The sequence below is a fragment of the Triticum aestivum genome, chromosome 7B (genome assembly GCF_018294505.1).
Source record: "Triticum aestivum cultivar Chinese Spring chromosome 7B, IWGSC CS RefSeq v2.1, whole genome shotgun sequence".
NCBI classification, from domain to species: Eukaryota; Viridiplantae; Streptophyta; class Magnoliopsida; order Poales; family Poaceae; genus Triticum; species Triticum aestivum.
In genome coordinates this window covers 535,153,774-535,177,528 of record NC_057813.1, presented here as the reverse complement: position 1 = coordinate 535,177,528, position 23,755 = coordinate 535,153,774, and the positions used below count along the sequence as shown (strand labels likewise).

Here is a 23,755-nt window from a genome sequence, read left to right as displayed (position 1 = left end):
CAACCAAAAATACAACTGATTCAATGTTGTAGGTCATATGTGTCACCAATGTAAAGAAGAGCTTGCAATCCGAGCCAATATAAAAGACATGCATCGTCCATAATGTTGCAAAACAAAAATCCTGAATTGGCTGGAAAACTCCAACTAAAAAGATCAACAAGTACAAAGAAAGGACTGATTTCGACAAGAAAAACTACTACTACAAGTTGCAAGAAAAACTACTACTCCCTCCGTTCCAAAATAGATGACTTAGTGCAAAGTTGAGTCATCTATTTTGGAACGGAGGGAGTACTACAATTTAATAATTGCACTGTAAAACGAGCTTTTGTTTCACAGTAAAAACTACCGCTACAATATGTAGATCTTTAGCAACGCTTAAAGAATTCTAAATTGACAGAACCTCTTCCAAATTATATAATGCATCCTACTAGTCTATTTGGTATCCATTGAAAGTGTAGTACTGGAATTTAGCTAGAGAAATCTGTGTATTTATGTGTATTGCTGGAAGGGCCTGGATGTGCGGTGAACATGTTGAACGCAGGCCAGTCTGAGTGATACACTGGTATCGTACAGCCGAACACAAGTTTGCAGTCTCATGTAACAACTTGCTCCGCTATACCAAATCTCAGCCTTACAACACCAATGAATTTTACAAATATTTAACAGGCCCAGACATGTAACTGGACTTATTATTCGATAACACATAAATAAATATGCAAACCTTTTGGTTGTCCGTGAGATTTTCAGCTGAAATGAACTGATCATCAGCAATCAAGCCAGTGAACTCATATATGTTTTTGAATATTGCACCGACATTTCTTGGATCGTTCACATAATATATATAATGCTTTCCACCTAAGACACAAGTCTTTGCATGCTCAACAAGGCTTTCCCACATCTTATTTGACATGCCACTGCCAAGAATCTACAGAGACAAGAGCGTAAGAACATAAACCAAACTCCATAAATTACAGTCTGATAACAGGCATAATAGAACTTACACTTCGCAACCTCTGTTGATCCCTAACAAGAAGCCGAAGAAAATCTTCAACTGTATAGATTCCGCTTCCATTTAACTTCTTGTGGAATGCACCATCCTTGCCAACCTTCTCTAATCTCCAAACATCATCCTTCAAAGCAGGAGGGTAGTGTTTTTTGTACACTGCAAAATACAATATCAGCCTACTCAATACTTGAAACTTTTAACAGTATGAGCAAATTAACAATGTATGGACACATACATTCCCCTCTATGATCCTTAACAGTAAAAGCTTTTGTCTTCGCCTCCCTAACACGAATACCTTCAGAAAAAACAGAGGCAACCCTGAGCCCAAGTCTGAATTTCCTGCTTCTTATCCAGCTGGAGTTGTCAGTGAAGATAAGCTCCCCTATGGTTCCAACACCTTCTTTAAGAGTCACCTGAAGGTCACCAGTCAAGAGAGGTCTTTTCCCTTCACGCTCCTTGACAATATGACCTTCAAACTCCTCTTCTGTCCAACCCTCATCTTCCTCTTTATTCAAATCACCCTCAAGCACAAGAACATCCAGCTTTGCACATGATTCAGGTCCCGAAGTGACAACACAACCAGTGTTGGTATCCAGCAGCACAACATGTATAGCTGCCCCATGCTCGCCTTCTACTTTTCCACCAGTAAAGAGTGGGAGAGACAACCTTGTAGGACCTTGAAGTATGTCTAGAGGGGGGGGTGATTAGACTACTTGACCAATAAAAACTTAACCTTTTCCCAATTTTAGAGTTTGGCAGATTTTAGCTATATTAAGACAAGTCAAGCAATCATCACACAATTCAAGCAAGCATGCAAAGAGTATATAGGCAGCGGAAATTAAAGCATGCAACTTGCAAGAAAGTAAAGGGAAGGGTTTGGAGGATTCAAACGCAATTGGAGACACGGATGTTTTTGGCGTGGTTCCGGTAGGTGGTGCTATCGTACATCCAGGTTGATGGAGACTTCAACCCACGAAGGGTAACGGCTGCGCGAGTCCACAGAGGGCTCCACCCACGAAGGGTCCACGAAGTAGCAACCTTGTCTATCCCACCATTGCCGTCGCCCACGAAGGACTTGCCTCACTAGCGGTAGATCTTCACGAAGTAGGCGATCTCCTTGCCCTTACAAACTCCTTGGTTCAACTCCACAATCTTGTCGGAGGCTCCCAAGTGACACCTAGCCAATCTAGGAGACACCACTCTTCAAGAAGTAACGAATGGTGCGTTGATGATGAACTCCTTGCTCTTGTGCTTCAAATGATAGTCTCCCCAACACTCAACTCTCTCTCATAGGATTTGGATCTGGTGGAAAGATGATTTGAGTGGAAAGCAACTTGGGGAAGGCTAGAGATCAAGATTCATATGGTAGGAATGGAATATCTTGGCCTCAACACATGAGTAGGTGGTTCTCTCTCAGAAATGGTAAGTTGGAAGTGTAGGTTTAGTCTGATGGCTCTCTCCACGAATGAAGAGGAGGTGGAGGGGTATATATAGCATCCACACAAAATCTAACCGTTACACACAATTTACCAAACTCGATGGGACCGAATCGTTAAACTCGGTCGGACAGATTTAGTAAACCTAGTGACCATTAGTGATTTTCGGTGGGACTGACATGCAACTCGGTGAGACCGATTCGGTTAGGGTTAGGGCATAACGTAATCTCGGTAAGACCGATTACACAAACTCGGTGAGACCGATTTGGTAATAAGCTTTCCAGAGAGTTGGTCAGGTAAACTCGGTGGGACCGATTTGCTCTTTTCGGTGAGACTGAAATGTTACAAAAAGGAAACAGAGAGTTTACATTGCAATCTCGGTGGGACCGATCGCTCACTTCGGTTATACCAAAACGTTATGAAGGGAAACAGAGAGATTGCAACCCCATCTCGGTGAGACCGAGATTCCTATCGGTAAGACCGATTTGCTTAGGGTTTGTGGCAGTGGCTATGACTTTTGGAATCGGTGGCGCCGGATAGAAAGAATCGGTGTGACCGATTTTGGCTTTAGGTTTAGGTCATTTGTGGATGTGGGAAAGTAGTTGAGGGTTTTGGAGCATATCACTAAGCACATGAAGCAAGAGGCTCATTAAGCAACACCTCATCCCTTCTTTATAGTATTGGCTTTTCCTATAGACTCAATGTGATCTTGGATCACTATAATGTAAAATGAAGAGTCTTGAGCTTTTGAGCTTGAGCCAATCCTTTGTCCTTAGTATTTTGAGGGATCCACTTTCATCATCCATGCCATGCCATTCATTGAGCTTTCCTGAAATAATAGTCTTGTAATAGCATTAGCTCAATGAGCTATATGCTGTTATGAATTACCAAAACCACCTAGGGATAGTTGCACTTTCAATCTCTCCCTTTTTGGTAATTGATGACAACATATAGATCAAAGCTTCGACAAATGATAATAAAATTTAAATAACATCGTCGCTTTGAGAAGTATGTGATAAGCAAGAGCTCCCCCTAAATTTGTGCATAGTTTTAGATTTGCTTTGGACTGCAAATGCACAATGAATTAGGCTCATGGGTTACTCTTCCATGTCACATACATCTTGGTGGAGCGCTCAAAATAATAACCAATGAATACATGCACTCATCACCAAGCATAGTGAGTGATCACATAAGATAGATAGGATAATATCAAGCATGCATAAGTGTAGCTTATGATCAAACACATGATCATCAATGTCTCACAAGCATAGTATCTCAATCAATCAAAAAGCAAACAAGTTTAAACCAACAAAGCAAGAGAGAACAAAAGCAACACTCACTCTCTCGAAGCCTATGATCTATACATTTTTCTCCCCCTTTGGCAACAAGTTACCAAAAAGTTCATAGAAAATGCATAGTGCTAGATCGACTCTCAGGCTTGATCTTCAGTTGGTGGTGTCCTGATAACTCCTTGGATGAAGGCTTCAGTTGATGTAGAGGGTGCTGGAGTTGATGCTGAAGCTGGTTGCACTTGAGCTGAAGGGGCAGTAGCTGGTGCTGAAGATGTTGCTCTTGTGTCTGGCACTGGCACAGCAGCTGACCTCTGGGCTCTAGGCACTCTGGCAAAGACATTTGTGGTAGTCTTGCCCTTCCTCTCCTGCATGTCATCCTGCAGCTGCTCCACAACTGACTGAATCTCAGTTACCTTGACATCTAGATCATAGAATTTTTGTTCCATGATTCTTTCCAGGCTCTCCTGGTTTTGAGTTAGGGTGGCCAACCCCTTCTCAATCCTCAGATATGATGCTATCAAGTAACCAAGCTGCTCTTGCTTGTTTTTCAAGAAATACTCAGATGCCTCCTCTTGAGTTGGCATCTTGGCAGCCTTCTCCTTCCTTGCCTTCTCCTTCTTCTCTTGAGCTTGAACTGATTATGGATCATCTTCATTCATGACAACCTCATTGTCCTCAAAGTCTGGATAAAGTGGAAAGTGTTCCTTATCCAACTGATATTTTCCTGTGCCCATCTTTGAGTTTATCAATTCTTGAATCTGAGGTGCATATCCACAGCTCCTCTTCTGATCTGCTGCAGTCCTCTTGATTGTTTCAATGATCAGGCTCATGACTTTGAATTTTTGTGGCACATCAAATAAATGCAACATATTGATGGCATGCCCTCTGATCATGTTATGGTCACCAGACTTGGGCAACAGAGTGTGCCTCAGAATCCAATTTATGGTTGGTAACCCTGACAGCAGAAAGTGGATTGATCCAAAAGTGAAAGTCTCTAATGCCTTGTCTGGAATTTCCTTGTACATGTGAGCCATTGAATTATGACCCATTTTCTTCTTGGCATAAATGTCTAGGTCATCATCATTTTCCTTTGGGGCATTTATCAGTTTTGCCCATTCTTCTACAGTGGATTGGTACCTTGTACCTTCAGACATCCAAACAATTCTTCCATCTGGGTAAAAATGTGTTGTGGAGTAGAATTGCATGGTAGTTCATCATTCCAATTTGTGAGCTTTTGCCCAACAAAATCTGCAACTCCACAAGCAACAAAGCTGTCTTGCACTCCAGGATAGTGTTGTTCATTTTCCTTGATGAATTTCTAGTCAACCCACCTCATGTCACAAACTATGGGCTTCTTGTCCAATAAGATTGTCTCATAGAAGTCCTGTTGTTCCTTTGTATGGAACTTGTAATCAACAGCAGTTCTCCTCCTTGTGGCATATGGATCTGCCATCCTCCATAGTCTTAGTCCTGAATCCTTCCTGATTCTCATGTCCTCAGCCACACGATGGGCATCATTGTGGTCGGGTATCTTTGGCTTGAGCTTCCTTAGAACCTATCCTTCTTCATCTTCCTCCTCTGCAACCTCAGGCACTGGGGCCTTGTTCTTATCAGCAGCTGGAATACTCCTGGTATTCCTTTTTGGTGCAGACTTGGCCTTGGGGGCAGCTTTGGGTGCTTCCTTGGGCTTGGATGTTGCAGCCCCTGATCTGATTGCACCACCCATAAGCTTAGCTGCCTTTGGCGCTGGTGCAGAAAGCTCTTCCTCTTCCATCATGGAAGGTTGCCCAATAACTCTGGCTATGGTCTTCTTGGCCCTTTCCTTCCTCTTCTTGCTTTCATCAGCTGGCTCTTTGGGAACAGGATTTTCAGGCAGTTGAGTTGATGCTCTAGCCTTGAGCATAGGTTGCCTTGTTGCAGGCCTTTTAATCTTCATGCCTGGCTTTATATCCTTTGCTGAGCCAAATTCCTTCTTGAGCACCACTTTCTTGGAAGTAGCCTCATCTTCCTCGGCCCTGTAATCTTCATCCTCTGAATCTGAAGTTCTTTTCCTCCTTTGCCTAGTTGCAGCCTTAGGCAAATTGCTAGGAGTACTTCTGCTCCCTTCATCTGAAGTTGAGGGACTAGTGCCCTCACTTAAGTCCATCTGCTCTTCTGACTTGTTCTGGCTGTCACTTTGATCAGACATACTGCAAAAGCTGACTGCTGACCCTGTGAAGAGTTATAGATGAGATAGAAAAGATGAGCATCACAAAATGCAGAGGTTTTTGCAAAAGAATGACTCAAAAGTTCAGTCTTAGTTTTCCACAGAAAGCATTTCGGATCCACCGATTTTCAAACTCGGTGATATCGAAGCAGTTTTGGAACCTAAACTGATGATCTCGGTTGGACCGAGTTTCAGTTCGGTGGTACCGAGACTGCTAGGGTTTCACAGAATCCTCAAATCGGTTGCACCGATTAGTAATTCTCGGTCAGACCGAGTGTCACTAGTGCAATGGCATAAGCCAAATCGGTGATACCGAGTTTTTCAACTCGGTGGGTCCGAGATGGTTTCGGCAGAAACCTAACCCTAAAAATCTGAATCACATCTAATCTATGAACTACTTTGGCTGGATAGAAGAGTTTCAATCGTGGCAAGAATCAATATGAAAACAATGTGCCAGGAATCAGACGTGGATAGCACAAAGATTAAGTCCATACCCTAACTTGGCGGTGGACTTGCTACGGCGGCAACGGCGGGGACGAAATCCGTTGACGGCGGCGGAGACCAGCGACAGGAGGCTGCTGGCGACGAGCAGATGATCTGGAGACCACGATGGCAGAGCGAGCTGTTGCGCGGGCGAAGGGTTTCGGAGAAATTTCCAAAATTTTGCCTGTGGCTATATATAGCCCGACCCTGTCGGTGTGACCGAGTGGAACAACTCGGTGGCACCGAGATGCATAACTGTGTTCAGTTACAGCAAATCGGTGAGACCGAAAAGTTCAAACCGGTTGCACCGAGATTGAAAACTCAGATCAACTTGATGATCTCGGTTGGACCGAAATGGAAGAATCGGTCAGACCGAGAATCACAAAGAGGTTTTGGAAGTTTAAGTCTATGACGAATCGGGGACTCCAAGTGCTCCTCACGCAGAGTGGTTCGAATCTGACTTGATCAAGTTTTGTGATGTAGCATGAATAGAGTTTGAGACGAGAAAAGCATAGATAGCTAAAGAAGGTTCTTAGGCATTCTTGTCCATCCACTTGGCTAAAATAAGAAAGAACCAAACAATCAAAACAACAAGTGGATGTCCTTGAATGAGTAAAATATGCACCAACATGCTCACACAATAAAATGGCAAATGAAATATGTGGCAAAGCATGCACAACCAATTCTAGCATCTATCAAACAATTGGCGATGACTAGGTCATCTATATATGAGTATATTGACTTAGGAGTCAAATGAGAACATTTGATCATAGGTCATACTCATCGTTTAAGCTCTAGTGGGGTTACCACTTTTACATAATGCTTTAATGTGTTCACACCATTAGAGTTGCTTTGACTCAATTCTTTGAGTTAAGCTCCCCCTAGATGTGAGATCCCCCCTTAGAGGGATGAACTAACCTTGGGTTTTGTCGATGATGACTTCATGTAGGTGTTGAAGATGTGGATGCTCAATGTTGAAGTAGATCATTTGGAGCAATCCTTTGGAATGAGTTGCACTTTCAACTTGCCTACATGGGTTAGTCCCACAAGGAACAAACAAGAATATCCATAGACATAGAGTGATGCACACACAAGATGATGTCCATGAAAACATTAGGTTACCTTGTCCCTTGCCTTACCAATAAGAGGGTTTGTGACTCCTTGAACTAGTGCAAGATGTGAAGGCTGATTGCACTTGTTCTTGACAAAATGATATGAGTGAAGAATGTTGGCGGAGTCACCCTCAAGAACTCTCTAGTTCTTCTTCTTCGGGATCCACATCATCTTGATGGGAATCCTTGGAGTTGTAGTTGTACTTGATGAAGTAGAACTTGACGTAGTCTTGGGGACCCACTTGAACGAGGCTTTAGGAGCTTCTTCAAATGCATCAATCTCTTCTTGAAGCTTGTCCTTGCCTTTGTTCTTGTGGTCTTGTGGTGGAAGATCATCTTGAGCTTGTGTCCCCTTGAAGGAAGTAGGATCATACTTCTCTTGTTGAGGAACAAACTTTGTCTTGGAGTATTGATCTTCTTCCCACTCAACTCCATTGGCGTTGAACTTTTGTTCAAAACCAACACCTTGATTCTTCCGGTGCCTTCCTTGCTTGCATACAATTTCCTCGAATTGCTTACTCCCGGCAAGGCTCTTGTAAACACCTTTCTCTATAATTCCCTTCAATAAACTATTTTCTTGCTCAAGTGTAACTTGGCTAAGAAAATCATTAGTGGAATCAAAAGAACTACTAGAAGCAACAACATTGGATTTAACATTATTATTGTTACTACTAGAGGAAGTATCTTTCTTGTACTTGTTACTAGACTTGACTTGAGGCATGTAAGTAGATAAGAGTAAACACTTGGCAATGTAAGAAGAACTTTTCTTGCGGAGATCATCATTGATTGCCTTTAAGAACTCATGCTCTTGCTCAAGATTGAGCTTTTCAAAGCGTAACTTCTCATGAGCCCTTAAAAGTTCTCGATGATCTCCGAAGATAGTTTTATGAGCCAACTTAAGAGTGTTTAGTTCTTTATTTAGAAGCTCAATTTTCTCCTTATCATTGTCATTCGTTTGATTAGCATGATTAATTGACGTTTCATCATAGTATTCATCACTAGAGTTGTCAACAAGTAAATCATCATCCACAAGCAAGTCATCTTCATCACTATTGAAATCAACATACTCAGGATGTGTTACCTTTGGACCTTTGGCCATGAAGCATCTTCCAATTCCTTCATTTGGTGAGTCAAATATGTCGTAGGAGTTGGTTGACACAAGTGCTAGACCGGTAACACCTTCATCTTGAGTATGTTCGGAGTCGGAGTGATAGCTTCTCTCGGAGTGATTGTCGGAGTCGGAGCCGAAAACCCATTCACCAACATGAGCTTGATGTCTTCGTTTTGTGTAGCTCCTTGATGACTTGTCCTTCCTTTCCGAATCCTTGCTTCTCCGTGAGGGTCTTCGTTCATAACGATCATCTCTACTTCTCCTCTCCCTTGGTGGTGATTCTTCTCTTTTGCTTCTTCTTTTAGGAGAATCTTCTCTTCTTTTGTAGGGTGTCGTACACTCATTGGAGTAGTGTCCGGGCTTCCCACAATTGTAGCAATTGCGCTCTCGACTAGAAGATATTTTGTCATGATAAGACCTTGATTTGGAGCTTCTTTCTTTGCTTCTACTCTTGTAGAATTTGTTGAAATTCTTCACCATTAAGCTCAATTCTTCATTGAAGGTTTGTTTATCACTTGATGATGTGGGGGCTTCACTTGAGGCTTTGTAAGCACCACTTGACTTGTTGTGAAGTTCCTCCTTATCCTTGAGTGACATCTCATGAGCAACAATTCTTCCAATGACTTCTGTTGGCTTGAGATTTTTCTAGTTTGGCATCATTTGGATCAATGTGCACACGGTATCATACTTTCCATCCAATGCTCTTAGGATCTTCTTGATGATGAATCTGTCGGTCATCTCTTCACTCCCTAAGCCGGCAATCTCATTTGTGATAAGTGCAAGCCTAGAGTACATTTCAGCGACACCTTCACCATCCTTCATTTTGAACTTGTCAAGCTGACTTTGGAGCACATCCAACTTGGATTCCTTGACGGACTCGGTACCTTCGTGCATATCAATCAAAGTATCCCAAATTTCCTTTGCATTCTCAAGACAGCTGATTTTATTGAACTCTTCTGGGCACAATTCGTTGAAGATAATATCACAAGCTTGAGCGTTGTATTGCAGCATCTTCATTTCTTCCGCATTCGCTTCACGGTTCGGTTCTCTCCCATCAAATAATTCACCTTGCAAGCCAATACAAATAATTGCCCAAACGGCGGGGTTATGTCTGAGAATATGCATTTTCATCTTATGCTTCCAACTAGCAAAATTAGTACCATGAAAGTAAGGACCTCTACGGTGATAATTTCCCTCGCTAGACGTCATACTCTTCTAGGTTGTGAAACCAAGGCTATGACCACCAAAGCTATGGAAATCAAAGCAAATGGAGACCAAAGCTCTGATACCACTTGTAGGACCTTGAAGTATGTCTAGAGGGGGGGGGGGTGATTAGACTACTTGACCAATAAAAACTTAACCTTTTCCCAATTTTAGAGTTTGGCAGATTTTAGCTATATTAGGACAAGTCAAGAAATCATCACACAATTCAATCAAGCATGCAAAGAGTATATAGGCAGCGGAAATTAAAGCATGCAACTTGCAAGAAATTAAAGGGAAGGGTTGGGAGGATTCAAACGGAATTGGAGACACGGATGTTTTTGGCGTGGTTCCGATAGGTGGTGCTATCGTACATCCACGTTGATGGAGACTTCAACCCACGAAGGGTAACGGCTGCGCGAGTCCATGGAGGGCTCCACCCACGAAGGGTCCACGAAGTAGCAACCTTGTCTATCCCGCCATGGCCGTCGCCCACGAAGGACTTGCCTCACTAGCGGTAGATCTTCATGAAGTAGGCGATCTCCTTTCCCTTACAAACTCCTTGGTTCAACTCCACAATCTTGTCGGAGGCTCCCAAGTGACACCTAGCCAATCTAGGAGACACCACTCTCCAAGAAGTAACAAATGGTGCGTTGATGATGAACTCCTTGCTCTTGTGCTTCAAATGATAGTCTCCCCAACACTCAACTCTCTCTCATAGGATTTGGATCTGGTGGAAAGATGATTTGAGTGGAAAGCAACTTGGGGAAGGCTAGAGATCAAGATTCATATGGTAGGAATGGAATATCTTGGCCTCAACACATGAGTAGGTGGTTCTCTCTCAGAAATGGTAAGTTGGAAGTGTAGGTTTAGTCTGATGGCTCTCTCCACGAATGAAGAGGAGGTGGAGGGGTATATATAGCCTCCACACAAAATCTAACCGTTACACACAATTTACCAAACTCGGTGGGACCGAATCATTAAACTCGGTCGGACCGATTTAGTAAACCTAGTGACCGTTAGTGATTTTCGGTGGGACTGACATGCAACTCGGTGAGACCGATTCGGTTAGGGTTACGGCATAACGTAATCTCGGTAAGACCGATTACACAAACTCGGTGAGACCGATTTGGTAATAAGCTTTCCAGAGAGTTGGTCAGGTAAACTCGGTGGGACCGATTTGCTCTTTTCGGTGAGACTAAAATGTTACAAAAAGGAAACAGAGAGTTTACATTGCAATCTCGGTGGGACCGATCGCTCACTTCGGTTAGACCGAAACGTTATGAAGGGAAACAGAGAGATTGCAACCCCATCTTGGTGAGACCGAGATCCCTATCGGTAAGACCGATTTGCTTAGGGTTTGTGGCAGTGGCTATGACTTTTGGAATCGGTGGCGCCGGATAGAAAGAATCGGTGTGACCGATTTTGGCTTTAGGTTTAGGTCATTTGTGGATGTGGGAAAGTAGTTGAGGGTTTTGGAGCATATCACTAAGCACATGAAACAAGAGGCTCATTAAGCAACACCTCATCCCTTCTTGATAGTATTGGCTTTTCCTATAGACTCAATGTGATCTTGGATCACTAAAATGTAAAATGAAGAGTCTTGAGCTTTTGAGCTTGAGCCAATCCTTTGTCCTTAGTATTTTGAGGGATCCACTTTTATCATCCATGCCATGCCATTCATTGAGCTTTCCTGAAATAATAGTCTTGGAATAGCATTAGCTCAATGAGCTATATGTTGTTATGAATTACCAAAACCACCTAGGGATAGTTGCACTTTCAAACCTGCTTCTAAATTGAAGCTGAAGATTTGTCCCATCAGGGCCTTCTATTCTTTTGGGAGAGGACATGTTTTCACTATGTATTAGTATTGTATCTCACTAGTGTGGCTAAACCACATCTGCAGAAATTCTGAAAATCCCAGATAAAGCCATCCCATGAGTGTCACCACGTTAAACAAGTTTATGATCTTGTACCTTCCTTCAATTCTAGCAGGACCCAACTTGGCCAAAGCACGCTCTACCTCTTCGCTTACCTATTCGCAAAATATAGAAGAACAGAATGATCAATGTGCTCCATCAAATAAGTCAACAGACCGTACAATAAGTTCTTCTACTCACAACTCTTCAAAACTTGTATGCCCATACTCTCTGCAACTGCAATCTACGCTTATTAAATTTCTTGAGCATTTAAATTTAAAGTAGCAAAAAAGCAAAACACACCCTAAATCACCACGCATAAACTGGTTTGAATTATGGATGTGCCAAATAAGAGGTTTAGCTAAACACATTACTACAATACAGTAGTTCTGAAATTATTACACACAGAGTAAGCATGCTAACCTCTCCATCCTAGATTCCAGGTATTTCTTCAAGAACATCAGACATTCAGGCTGAGCTCCTATCAATTTCAAGCATGCAAGATAGTACTTCTTCTCCTGTTTGAACCTACAAAAATGATTGTATGCATCCTAAGTGTATACAACATGATCTCTATACACAGTTTTATTCAAAGCAAAAAAATACTAATTGGACTAACAGCTACAATCATCTTCTGAACCTAATCAAGGGAAACAACATGGAGCAAAAATCTCCAAATAACACACGGCCAAAGAGAAGCTATTTTTATGCAGGGTTGTACAAGTTCAGAGAGAGAGAGAGAGAGAGAGAAGCTCACCTTGGCGTGTGACATCAGATGCGCTCGTTGACATGTGCGCAACCACCAAAGTTGCGACCGTAGTCTTGACCGCCCACACTGATCGGCTCGTCGTCACCTCGCATCGACTGAGCCACCGCCTGGACCCCGGGATCTCCTCTTCCTCCTCCAGGTCCGGGCCTGCTGCTTTGCAGCACGAAGGGCGAGCCTCCTAGAGAGGTTGTGGCGGCAGCGATAACACCTCTACTGGAGCATTGATACCTCTTCTCAAATCCTGAATGATTGAATGATCATTAATTTCTTCAATCCTCATAACTGAATATTTCTTGTGTCTCTATGTCACTTGACTCACTCCCTGGCCAGCACAGTAACAACATCAGCAGGTCAACCGCAGCAAGCAACAAAGTCAGTATACAACAAAGCATAGCTTCGTAGCTTCATAGAAGATACAAGCATTATACAAATATTACAGCAAAGCCAACATCAGGCCATCAGCAGCCCAACACCCAGACAAAGCACCGAGCAACAAGCCAGCAAGTACGCATACAACAAGCAAGCACACACGCAGCACAACAACAACAAGCACACACACATCACACGTGTAATAAGCAGGTCAAGAAGACCAGGAAGAGCAGTGACTCAGAGGAAGTTACCTCGCCGGAGACGGGATTCCTGGCGGCAGTGGTGGAGTTGACTCGGGGCGGCGATGAAGGTCACTCGAGGCGGCACCCAAGGCGACTCCAGGCGGCAGCGGTGGCATGGCCATGCAGGCACCCTCGATCCAATCCGCCGCCCTGCTCTTGTCAATGGGGGGACGCATCAGGTGCAGAGGCAGCGGCTACACTCACGGTGCAGTAGAGGTAAGTCGATCTGCCTCCTTGGCTAGCATCCGCGCCTCTCCTCCTTCTCCGGCTGGTGACGCCCAGCTGATCTCCTCCTTCTGCGGCTTCCTCGCGACCTGGGGTGGATAAGGACCTCGGGGAGGCAGTGGATCTCGTCAAATGCGGTGGCGGAGCTCCTAGGGCTGCGGGAAGGAGGGAGAGGGGAGGGGCGCGAGCGCCTGTGTTAACGAGGAAGTGAGGAGGGAGGATTGTGGCAGCTGCGGGTTGGGGGCTAGCCGGCTAGGGTTCGTTCGGCCGTGCGCTCACTCCATCGGGCAGCGGCTAGGGTTCGTGCGGCTGAGACGAGTGAGTCAGGTTGTAAGGCCAACTCCACCGCGCGATCCTATCATGTCCGCCCCCGTCCGTTTGGGGTAAAAGGGACAAATGGGACGGCCCAGTGCGTGACGGCCCGGACCCATCTGGTCCGTTTTGTATCCGTGCCGACCCATTTCGAGCGCAAACTTGCGCCGGGTTTGGGTCGCGGTGGACAGCCAACGGACGCTTCGAGCGACCGCGTCGGGGCCGCGTGGCAGGCGACCACCTACCTCCCACCCGCCAACATAAATGCGCACGGGCGGGAGGCGCCACCTGTCATCCGCACAGCGACGGGTCGACGTCCTTCTTAAATGGGACCCGTGGACCGGTCGTCGTCCTCATCCCCACGCCGGCCCCTCTCTGCCCCCTCGAAAGTCGACACGCCCAAACCCTAGCCACTCCCCGCCCTTGAGCTCGCCGGCCGGCCGCAGCCATGGGTTTGTGGAACCGCAAGGGGAAGCACGACCGAGAGGCCGGCTCCTCCTCCGGCGGCCGCCGCGGATCCGTGAAAAAGGAGGAGTCCGCGTCACCGCCGTGCTCCTCCCGTCGAGCCCACGCGTCACCGCCGCACTTCGAGCCCCCGCGCCGGCCCCCTTCACCATTGCCCCTAGGCCCTTCGGCGAGCGCGACCGGCAGTACATCTGCGCGGACGTGTGCCGGAGGTACTGGGAGACGAGGACGCCGGTCCCGTGGAGCGACGCCCACCTCCCCAACGGGTGGCACCTCTCCGCGGATCGGGTCCCCATCCCGCCAGTGCCGGCGACCGGCCGTGCACGGCGCGATGAGATCAACCGCCGCCGCCGCCTCCTCCCTGATGACCTGTACTACGACCACAGGTATGCCCCCAACTCCCCGCTCTGGGACACATGGCTCCAGGACGAGCACGACACGCGCCGCGCGTCCTACTTCGCCGGCACCGTGTCGGGGCCGTGGAGGCCACGTGCAGAGCCGCGCGGGCGTACGCAGGTGCGCGGCCTGACGCCCGGCCGTCGCCTTCCCCGTCTCCGTCGCCCCCTCCCCCTCCTCGCATGACAGAGGAGGAGGAGGCCCATCTCCTGCAGCGTGTCATGGAAGAGTCCATGAACACGCACGACGAGCGGCAGTGGGACGGCCTGGAGGAGGCCATGGCCCTCTCTGCCGTCGGGGACGTCGCCTTCCCGGAGCTGCAGCTGACGGTCGTCACGGCGGCCGTCACGGAGGAGCCGATGGAGGAGGACCCACCGGCGCTCGAGAAGCTGTTGGGCCAGGGGTGGGGCTGGTCCTGCACCGCGCCAGAGATGGCCGCCGGCCTGGGCGTGAACTGGTGCCCCACTCCGCCACGGTCACCGGAGCGGGAGGCGTCGTCGCGGGAGGAGGTGGTGCAGGCACCTCTGGCCGTCCATCCCGCCCCCGTCTACCACGCGCCGCCGCCCCACCTGTGGACGCCGCCGGCCTACGTTGACCTCGTCAGCGACGACGACGACACCGGCGGCTAGTGAAGACGGGGACGGCCACGGCACCGACGGGCGCGGCAGGAGCGCGCGGGAGGCATTTTTTTATTTTTTTATATATTAATTATGAAACTGGGCCTTTTAAGTGGCCATGAAAACTGGGCCGTTTTGTGGCCGACCCCTATATATGTTTTATGTTTTTAAAATGCGTTTATTTACTTTTTTAGTTATTTCATTCTAGTTTTTATATTTTTTTATTCACGTACACCCCGAACATGATTTGAGATGCGGCCGCGCGGTGGACGCACGCACGACCCATCTGATAAAGCTGGACATGGGCGAACCCATCGACGCCCCAAAGGGACAAAATCCGGTCAAACCGGACGTCCGTTTGGGGTCGTGCGGTGGAGTTGGCCTAAGTGGGCCGGAACCCGTCCCGCATCCCGCAATCCAGAACGCGAGCGGCCGTGCGGGATATGCGGCTGGGAGCTCCTATTTGCCGCATTCTGCGGCAAAAGGACAACCCTTCGCACAGGACGCGCCCGACTGGGCCGGCCCGTTAGGAAAATGCGCAAGAAAACAGCGGCACCTGCAAGCTGGGATTCGAACAATGGATCTCTGGTTACTAAACTAACCATGCTATCCAGTACGCCTACAGAGTTTTGTTGACAGGTACATAGCCTGATGTCTAAAGAACTATGAGCAGCGGCGTAAACTGAACAATAGTTAAGAAATTGCAACCAAAAGTTCAGATTTCGCACACCTTTTGGAAATTAAGGATTTTTGATAAATGCGAAGAATTTTGAAACTTTGAAACATCTGACGAAACTGCAAAATACATTTTAAAATTCTCGAACATTTTTCCAAAAAGTGAACATTTTTTTAATTTGTACCAAAAACATGAAAATGGTACATCTTTTGAAATTCGAAAAAAATTGTAAAACGCTAAAAAAATAAATTTTCAGAACATTTGAAAAAACACAAAAACTTTTATAAATTCCAGAACATTTTCCTAAAAAACACTAACTCTTTTTGAATTGGTGAATTTTAAAAAACTAGAACAAATTTTGAAATCCGGAACATTTTTTGAAAACCCAAACTGTTTTGAACTGCCGAACAAAAATTTAAAACATGAACAAATTTTGAAATCCAGAACAAAATTTTGAAACTGGGTGCAATTTGAATATCCCGAACATTTTTGAAAATACGAACACTTTTTCTATATATGAAATATTTAAATGGAATCATTTTTCTAAAACTTCAAAAAAAATCTAACACACGAACATATTTTCTAAAGCGTGAACAATTTTTGAAACTTTGAACTTATTTGAAAAATTGCGAACATTTTTAAAATAATGAAAGAATTTCGTAAACACAAATATATGTTCTAAAGCGCGACCAATTTTTGAAACTTTGAACATTTTTTGAAAAATTGGGAACATTTTTTGAAACGTGAACGATTTTTAAACTCCTGAAAAAATGGATATTTTGAGGACAACTCTTGATATACAAACATTTTTCGAAATGTGTGAACATTTTTTTATAATGGGAACAATTTTTCAAATTTCTGAATATTTATAGAAAAGTACAAAAAATATGAAAATCCTGGAATTTTTTTTGATTTATGAACAAAATAATGAAACACAACGATTGAAATAAATTTGAGAATGAAAAATTAGAAAGAAAAGAAAGTGAAAAAAACGAAATAAACACAAAAGAAAAATAAACAGAAAGGAAAAAGGAGAGAAAAGTAAAAAGGAAAAAGGAAAAAGGAAAAAAGGAAAACGAAAAAAACAGAACAAGAAAAAACCCGGATCAGGAACCTTCTAGAAGTTTCTCAAAACCAAAAAAACCGGGGACGTTGAAACAGTGAAACGGGCTGGCCCAGCTCGATCTCCCTGTGCGAAACCTCGGCAATTTGCCGCAAAGAGCGGCGAATAGAAAATTCCTATGCGGCTTGCGTACGCGGTATACGCGGGTGGCCGCTACGCCGCGAGCCCGCAAGCAAGATGTGTCCATAAATTATACATCCAATATATACAAAGCTGAATACATCATGAAGAAATAGGCGCACAAACTCTCGTGCTGAATAATAAAATTATGAACTGTATGAGCTGATTAGTTGAGGTCATCCTGTGATAATCGACAGCGCAGTGCTCATAGTAATCAATAGAGGTATTTCCAACGCTGACAACCTGTTCGTACCCATCTCGTCATCTAAGTGTGTCTCTAACGCCTACTCTCAAACCGCTAGCACCCGTCCGGACCACGTGATTCAAACTTGTTGTATCATCCAACATGGTTATGCATCGGTTCACAGGATGGTCTGAACGTATTTCTTCCGTAAAACATAGACAAACGTGTGGGCTTAATTTGTCGGCGTCCAGACAGCACCCACGCCTGCTTTTGACCACCCTGGCCCACCCACCCTCGTCCCTCGACCGCGCACGTTCCCGCCCGGCGTCAGCTGCCAACATTCATGCCGCTGTAAAGCGGCCGCTTCACATTGAAGCCGGCCCAGAGCGAACACAACCTCTCACCGCCTCCACCATTGAAGTAGCGCGCCGGCCGAGGGCGCCACCTGCAGTGCGTCCCCGGTGTTTGTGCCTATTCAATGCCGAAGACGCGTTACTGGATGGGATGGGATGGGATGGATATCTACCACGCCCGTTCGATGCCCCGTCCGTCCGTATGCCATCATTAAGTAGTCTCGCTGACCGAGAAACCCACTCCACCACTGCGCATTGACGCACCCAGACACCTAGCCAAGGATGTCCTTTCTAATGTGTTCGGATTTTAATTTAGCTGCTCCACCATTAAGTGGAGGAGCAACCTACGTCGGCGCCTATGCCGGTGTTCCAGCAGGTGCAGGAGGAACGATGGTACAACCTGTTCCTCGCCTCGGTGACCCCAAACTTCGTTGCGGAACAGCGTGCGACCCACGAGGCCGTTCACGCTCAAGTCTTCCCTCGCTGGGAAGCGGCCGTCGCGAAGGTCCAGCTGCAGGCGATCGCCACTGAGAACAACATCGGTTTTGCCTCCTGTGCGCTGCCGCCAAACTATCGCGTGGCCTGGTGGTATGGCAACAGCATCGGCGCCACCATTTTCATTGTGGACCTCATGTCCAACTGCGGCAGACAGGTCGCAGACTCCTCCGAGAATGAGTAGGGCATGTGAGGCAGCAGGGCCTTGTGTCCCATGTGGACGGATCCGTATCCCATGTTCTACTCTTCCTTGACGAAGACCGCACCTGCACTTCACGGGTCTTATTGCCGGTGCTCATGTAGATGGCGGATGAAGGAGGTGGTCCAGGAAGTGAACAACAAGGGCTTGGACGTCTGCCGCCCGCCATAGTTTTTTTTCCTTCTAAACGTTTGAAATGCAATGAAAACCTGCCGTGTTTGCATGAATGTCATTCGGTTTATATGAAATCCAGTCATTTTGCACAAAATTCATCTGGTTAGTTCAAAAACGTGGACTGGCACCCCTATCTGTGGGCAGTTGCGGGAGAAAATTTGTGGGTCGCCATTGGAGATGCCTAACACGGTACCCCATACGTCTGCCCATCTGTTCGGACGTCCATCCCGAAATACATGGTGTATAAACAGAGTAAAAAAATCATTGCTTTCTAAGTTTGCCCAAATGTGTACACAAAAAAATTAAAAAAAACAATAGCTAATCAATACCGATATACTATACTGCGCGAAGAGTGTGGTTTGGATTCATTCCAGGAAATAGAACGTGGATGAGTGGGAGCATGCAGCAGGATTTTTGAGAGCTGCTCCCAGCAAGGCCGACGTTCAGGTTGAACGGCAGTAAAGCAAAGATCACTGGAGTAATGTGGTAAGGACGCACGCCTGTTCACGGGATGCGGGCACATGCGGGTTTCGCGGGACAACCGCAAAATCGCATGTAAGTTATGCGGTTCGTCGCCGGTGCCCACTTTTACTGTGTTTAGCGGGGCGGCTTTGCGGACACGCGGGACAAGCCGCGCCGCTTGAGTTAATTGCAAGGCACTATCATACTTCGGCACGTTGTGACAAATCAGTATCATTAGTTATTTTTTTTGTCATGCAGTGCTAACTCTAAGCCTAAGTGTTGCAAAACAGACTAAGCCACGTATAAACACGTATTGACGGTGTATCTGACCAGCGGGGCCCGCATGTCAACAGCCAACTTGGCATATTTTTTTGCAGAAAACCCCTTTGTTATAAATTTAATTGCTCAAAGCCGCGACCTCGCCGGAGCCTCGTCGCTGGCTCGCAGGAGCCCCGTCGCCTCGACCTCGCCGGCCTCCCCTCGACGGAGCCCCGTCGCTGGCTCGCCGGAGCTCCGGGCCCTTCTCCCTTCTCTTTCCTTTCCTCTCCTCTTCGCTGGCTGGTCGGGGCGGTGGTGGTCGGCGACGCTGGTGGGGCGCACGGGTGGGTGATGTGGTGGCGGTGTGGGCGACAAGGGTTGAGGACGTCGCGGCGGCGTGGTTGCCGGTGGCCGAAGGAACCGCCGCTGGATTCATGATCCGCCGCCCATGTGTGCCTCGCCCACATATCCTCTCGATCTGCTCGACCCGAGTTACTCGCTCGAGACCTAGACGAGCCAGCGTCGCATGGGCCGCTTGATAGCCCAACCGCGCCCCAAGAAGCTAGCACATTTTTTCTGAGGGGAGTACTAAGCACCAGACTAGAACCAACGCACGGCAAGATTTTATGTGAGTTAGTATTATTTAGTGCCATGAACTTTTTCTCTAAAATTTATGTGGATTAAAGAAACAAATGTAAGATAATTTTATTTGTCTTAGCTCAGTTCCACACACATGCACAATTATTACTGATCCTCATTGTATTTTTCAAATACACAATTAAACAAATTATATGCCCAACTTGGAGTTACTGCATATATTTTTTGTATTTTTTAATGCACAGTTACTCAAAAAATGATAACAAGTACTAAAATTATTGTGTAATCGTAATAAATTTTATATTGCATGACGCACATTTTAGAAAATACATTTACAATTTTTAAATACGTGTTCAACATTTCCCAAAAATGTTCTGAACATTTTTTTTTCTTCAAATGCACAAACACTTTATTTACCTTTCAGAGTAATTTTAATTTTTTTTGAACATCAACCCAAAAAACAAAGCAGAGACCAGCAGGTTTATTCTTCAGAGCTTGGGTATTCTACAGACATTGTATACTATAAAATGTTCAACATATACACGATGAACTTTTTAATATATTATGCAATGAACATATTTTCAATTATACGACGCGACAAACATTTTTTTAATGTCATATATTATGTTTTTATTAGTATCATATAAAAATCGGAACGGCTAGGAGTTTAAGGCGTATACACGTACTAGTTGACGCATAGGATGCACAAGCAAGCGCTGCAAACGACTAGGCGCGGGATCGATTTCCGTCGGACGGGCGCGCGATTTTGTACTTCGTAAAAGAAAACGAATGGCAAAAATATAAAAACATCTACGCGTGCATGCTGACGCGCTACCCAGTAGATCCGCACGTCGCGGGTTCGAATCCCTGCGACACCTGCGCGTGCGTTTATTTTTGAAAAAAGATTTTTTGTGGCAACACCAATTTTAACAAACAGAGGATATATGCGTGATTAAATAAAAAGTAAGGGTTGTTTTTGTAAAAGAGCATGCCACGTCAGCCCTGACGCACGGGTCCCAGAGGTCAGATACACCGTCAATACGCGTTTATACGGCTATCAGACCGTTTTGCAACACTTAGGCTTAGAGTTGGTACTGCATGGTAAAAAACATGACTAATAGTATTGATTCGTTACAACGTGCCGAAGTGTGGTAGTTCCCTGCAATTAACTCGCGCCGCTTGCACCCTTACGAGTGAGGGAGGAAGGAGGCGGGGAGCGTGCGGCTGCGTGGTTTGGGCGACCAATGGCTTTTTTGGGATGAATGACCAATGATACCGTTTCACCCCGCACCCAGCCAACACATCGCGACCCCATCGACGAAGCGGCCCACTCGTCATACACGCGTGAAAGAAACAACAAGGTGAAACACACAATGAATATCAAACGGATGAGGAGAGCCGAGGTGCGATTTTTACCCTGATCGGACGGCCACGAATGACCCAATCGGGGGAGCCTCCTGGAGGTGAGTTGGCTAGCTTCTTTTTTGTTTTAAATGACACGTAATGGAACACGATGAAAAACGAAAGCAGAGGATATATGCGTGCGTTTATTTTTGAAAAAAGATTTTTTGTGGCAACACCTATTTTAACAAACAGAGGATATATGCGTGATTAAATAAAAAGTAAGGGTTGTTTTTGTAAAAGAGAATGCCACGTCAGCCCTGACGCACGGGTCCCAACGGTCAGATACACCGTTAATACGCGTTTATACGGCTATCAGACCGTTTTGCAACACTTAGGCTTAGAGTTGGTATTGCATGGTAAAAAACATGACTAATAGTATTGATTCGTTACGACGTGCCGAAGTGTGGTAGTTCCCTGCAATTAACTCGCGCCGCTTGCACCCTTACAAGTGAGGGAGGAAGGAGGCGGGGAGCATGCGGCTGCGGGGTTTGGGCGACCAATGGCTTTTTCGGGATGAATGACCAATGATACCGTTTCACCCCGCACCCAGCCAACACATCGCGACCCCATCGACAAAGCGGCCCACTCGTCATACACGCGTGAAAGAAACAACAAGGTGAAACACACAATGAATATCAAACGGATGAGGAGAGCCGAGGTGGGATTTTTACCCTGATCGGACGGCCACGAATGACCCAATCGAGGGAGCCTCCTAGAGGTGAGTTGCCTAGCTTCTTTTTTGTTTTAAATGACACGTAATGGAACACCATGAAAAACGAAAGCAAACAGGAGACACGAGATTTAACGTGAAAAAAACCCACAAGCGCTAACCAGCAAATCTTTACTATATTGAGGAAAGGTTACAAACGCCGGAGATTTACAACTGATCCCGTGCGGCGACTTACAAAGGATATATATAACACAGGTGACCTAAGTCAATACTGACCCGCTTCAGCCCAAGCCTACCCGCGACAGGCACGCTTCGCTCGCTCGTCGGAAGTTAGCCTTTCTCTTTATACTTGAATTTGCTTCACATGAAAAACAACTTACACTGATTCTAAGTACTCCATCCGTTTTTATTTACTCCGCGTATTAGTTTTGGTCAAAGTCAAACTTTGTAAACTTTGACAAAGTTTATAGGCAAAAATATCAAGATATACAATAACAAATCAATACCATTAGATTCATTATTGAATGTACTTTCACATCATATATATATTTTAGGTAAATATTTATGTTCTTGTCTATAAACTTGATCAAACTTTAGAAAGTTTGACTTCAATAAACTCTAATACGGGGAGTAAATAAAACGGAGGGAGTACTAGTATTACTAAAACACATAATTGTTTTTGCACAGGACAGGTCTTGAAGGACGTGCTTTAAGATCTGTGCATCCACTGAAAGGGCAGCATCGCCTACCAAAATTACCAGGATTGTACCAGTAATTATACATATATTAATTAACTAAGTAACTAAAGGATGCCAAAGCTAGACTGCAGTAATTATACAGTACACCACTGACTACATGCTTCTAACAGAGGAGGGATTAGTTTGTGATTTAGCTCAATTGCTGAAACCTAGACGCAAATCCCAGACTAATACTACTACTAAACACGAGCGACTCATAGTGTCACGGGTGTTTGACGTCTTGGGTGTAGATGTAATCCGTGTGGATCTCCTCCCATTTCGTGGGATCACGCTGCAGCTGTCCCCTCTTGGCACCTGCGTTGCTCCCTTCCTCAACGGGCGGTTCCTGCAGCTCGATCAAGATTACACGAGCACGTCAGTTATTACAGATTGCAAAGCATCTGTGGAGGAAGAAAAGAGTTAGTATACAGCTATAGACTCAACTTGCATGTTTATATATGCTTGCCTAGATAATCAAGAAGCATGAGGATGCATGCATGTCAGCATGTGGTTACCATCGCATCAAGAATGGTGTTGCTGCTCCGGGCAACAGAGACAAGAAGAATATGCATATACCATCTGCTGTTCTCAAGGCATATGCATGCTGCATGCGTGCTTGTAAAGCAACTAGTACGGAAATGGTTCAGAGAGAAGTCGTTTGCTCACCAGGGTGGCTGCGCCGTGGCCGCCATGGCTCTGCTTGTGCTTCTCCTGCTGCACCACGGCCCCTACGAAATTTCTGGAGTGGACATCTCGGGTCAGCAGCAGGAGAGCGAGGCATACAAGGCAGAGCCGCACCGTGGCCGCGCTTCTTGGATGCATCGTGGCCGCGCTTCACGAAAGAGGGGAACAGTTGCTCTTCGTCTAATCTCTCTTCCTTTCCTTCTCCCGTCTCGCTTTGCTGCTACGATGGTCAACACATGAGCAGGAAGAACATATTTATAGGCAATGGGAGGTTGGAGAGAGGCGTCGAGTTTCTTGGGGAAACAGCTACATGCGCAATGCGCATGCACTGGCTCGGTTGTGATGATGCTGTACCAGTAGTAAAACCAAAGTTTGATGCGTGTGCCGCCTTCCTTGGGGCGCTGAAATGGGCCGACAGCCCGTCCACCCGGCAATACTTCGTGTCGCCGCTGTGTGTGT

General features: G+C 45.8%; 2 protein-coding genes across 2 annotated transcripts; both read right to left on the bottom strand.

Moving 5' to 3' along the window:
- Nucleotides 1-504: 504 nt before the first annotated feature.
- Nucleotides 505-11,972, bottom strand: LOC123158135 (calmodulin-binding protein 60 C-like; the record flags this gene model as incomplete). Its single annotated transcript, XM_044576245.1, has 6 exons — nt 505-925; nt 1,002-1,162; nt 1,242-1,672; nt 11,632-11,694; nt 11,823-11,881; nt 11,967-11,972. Coding segments are annotated over 6 exons (996 nt in total), but the record flags the coding sequence as incomplete, so codon positions are not given.
- A 10,652-nt stretch (nt 11,973-22,624) lies between these two features.
- Nucleotides 22,625-23,500, bottom strand: LOC123155803 (phytosulfokines 1). Its single transcript, XM_044573933.1, has 2 exons — nt 23,279-23,500; nt 22,625-22,958 (listed from the first exon to the last, which is right to left on the bottom strand). The coding sequence occupies exons 1-2, from the start codon at nt 23,432-23,434 to the stop codon at nt 22,836-22,838; spliced, it is 279 nt and encodes a 92-aa protein (XP_044429868.1). The 5' UTR covers nt 23,435-23,500; the 3' UTR covers nt 22,625-22,835.
- Between the last annotated feature and the right edge of the window lie 255 nt (nt 23,501-23,755).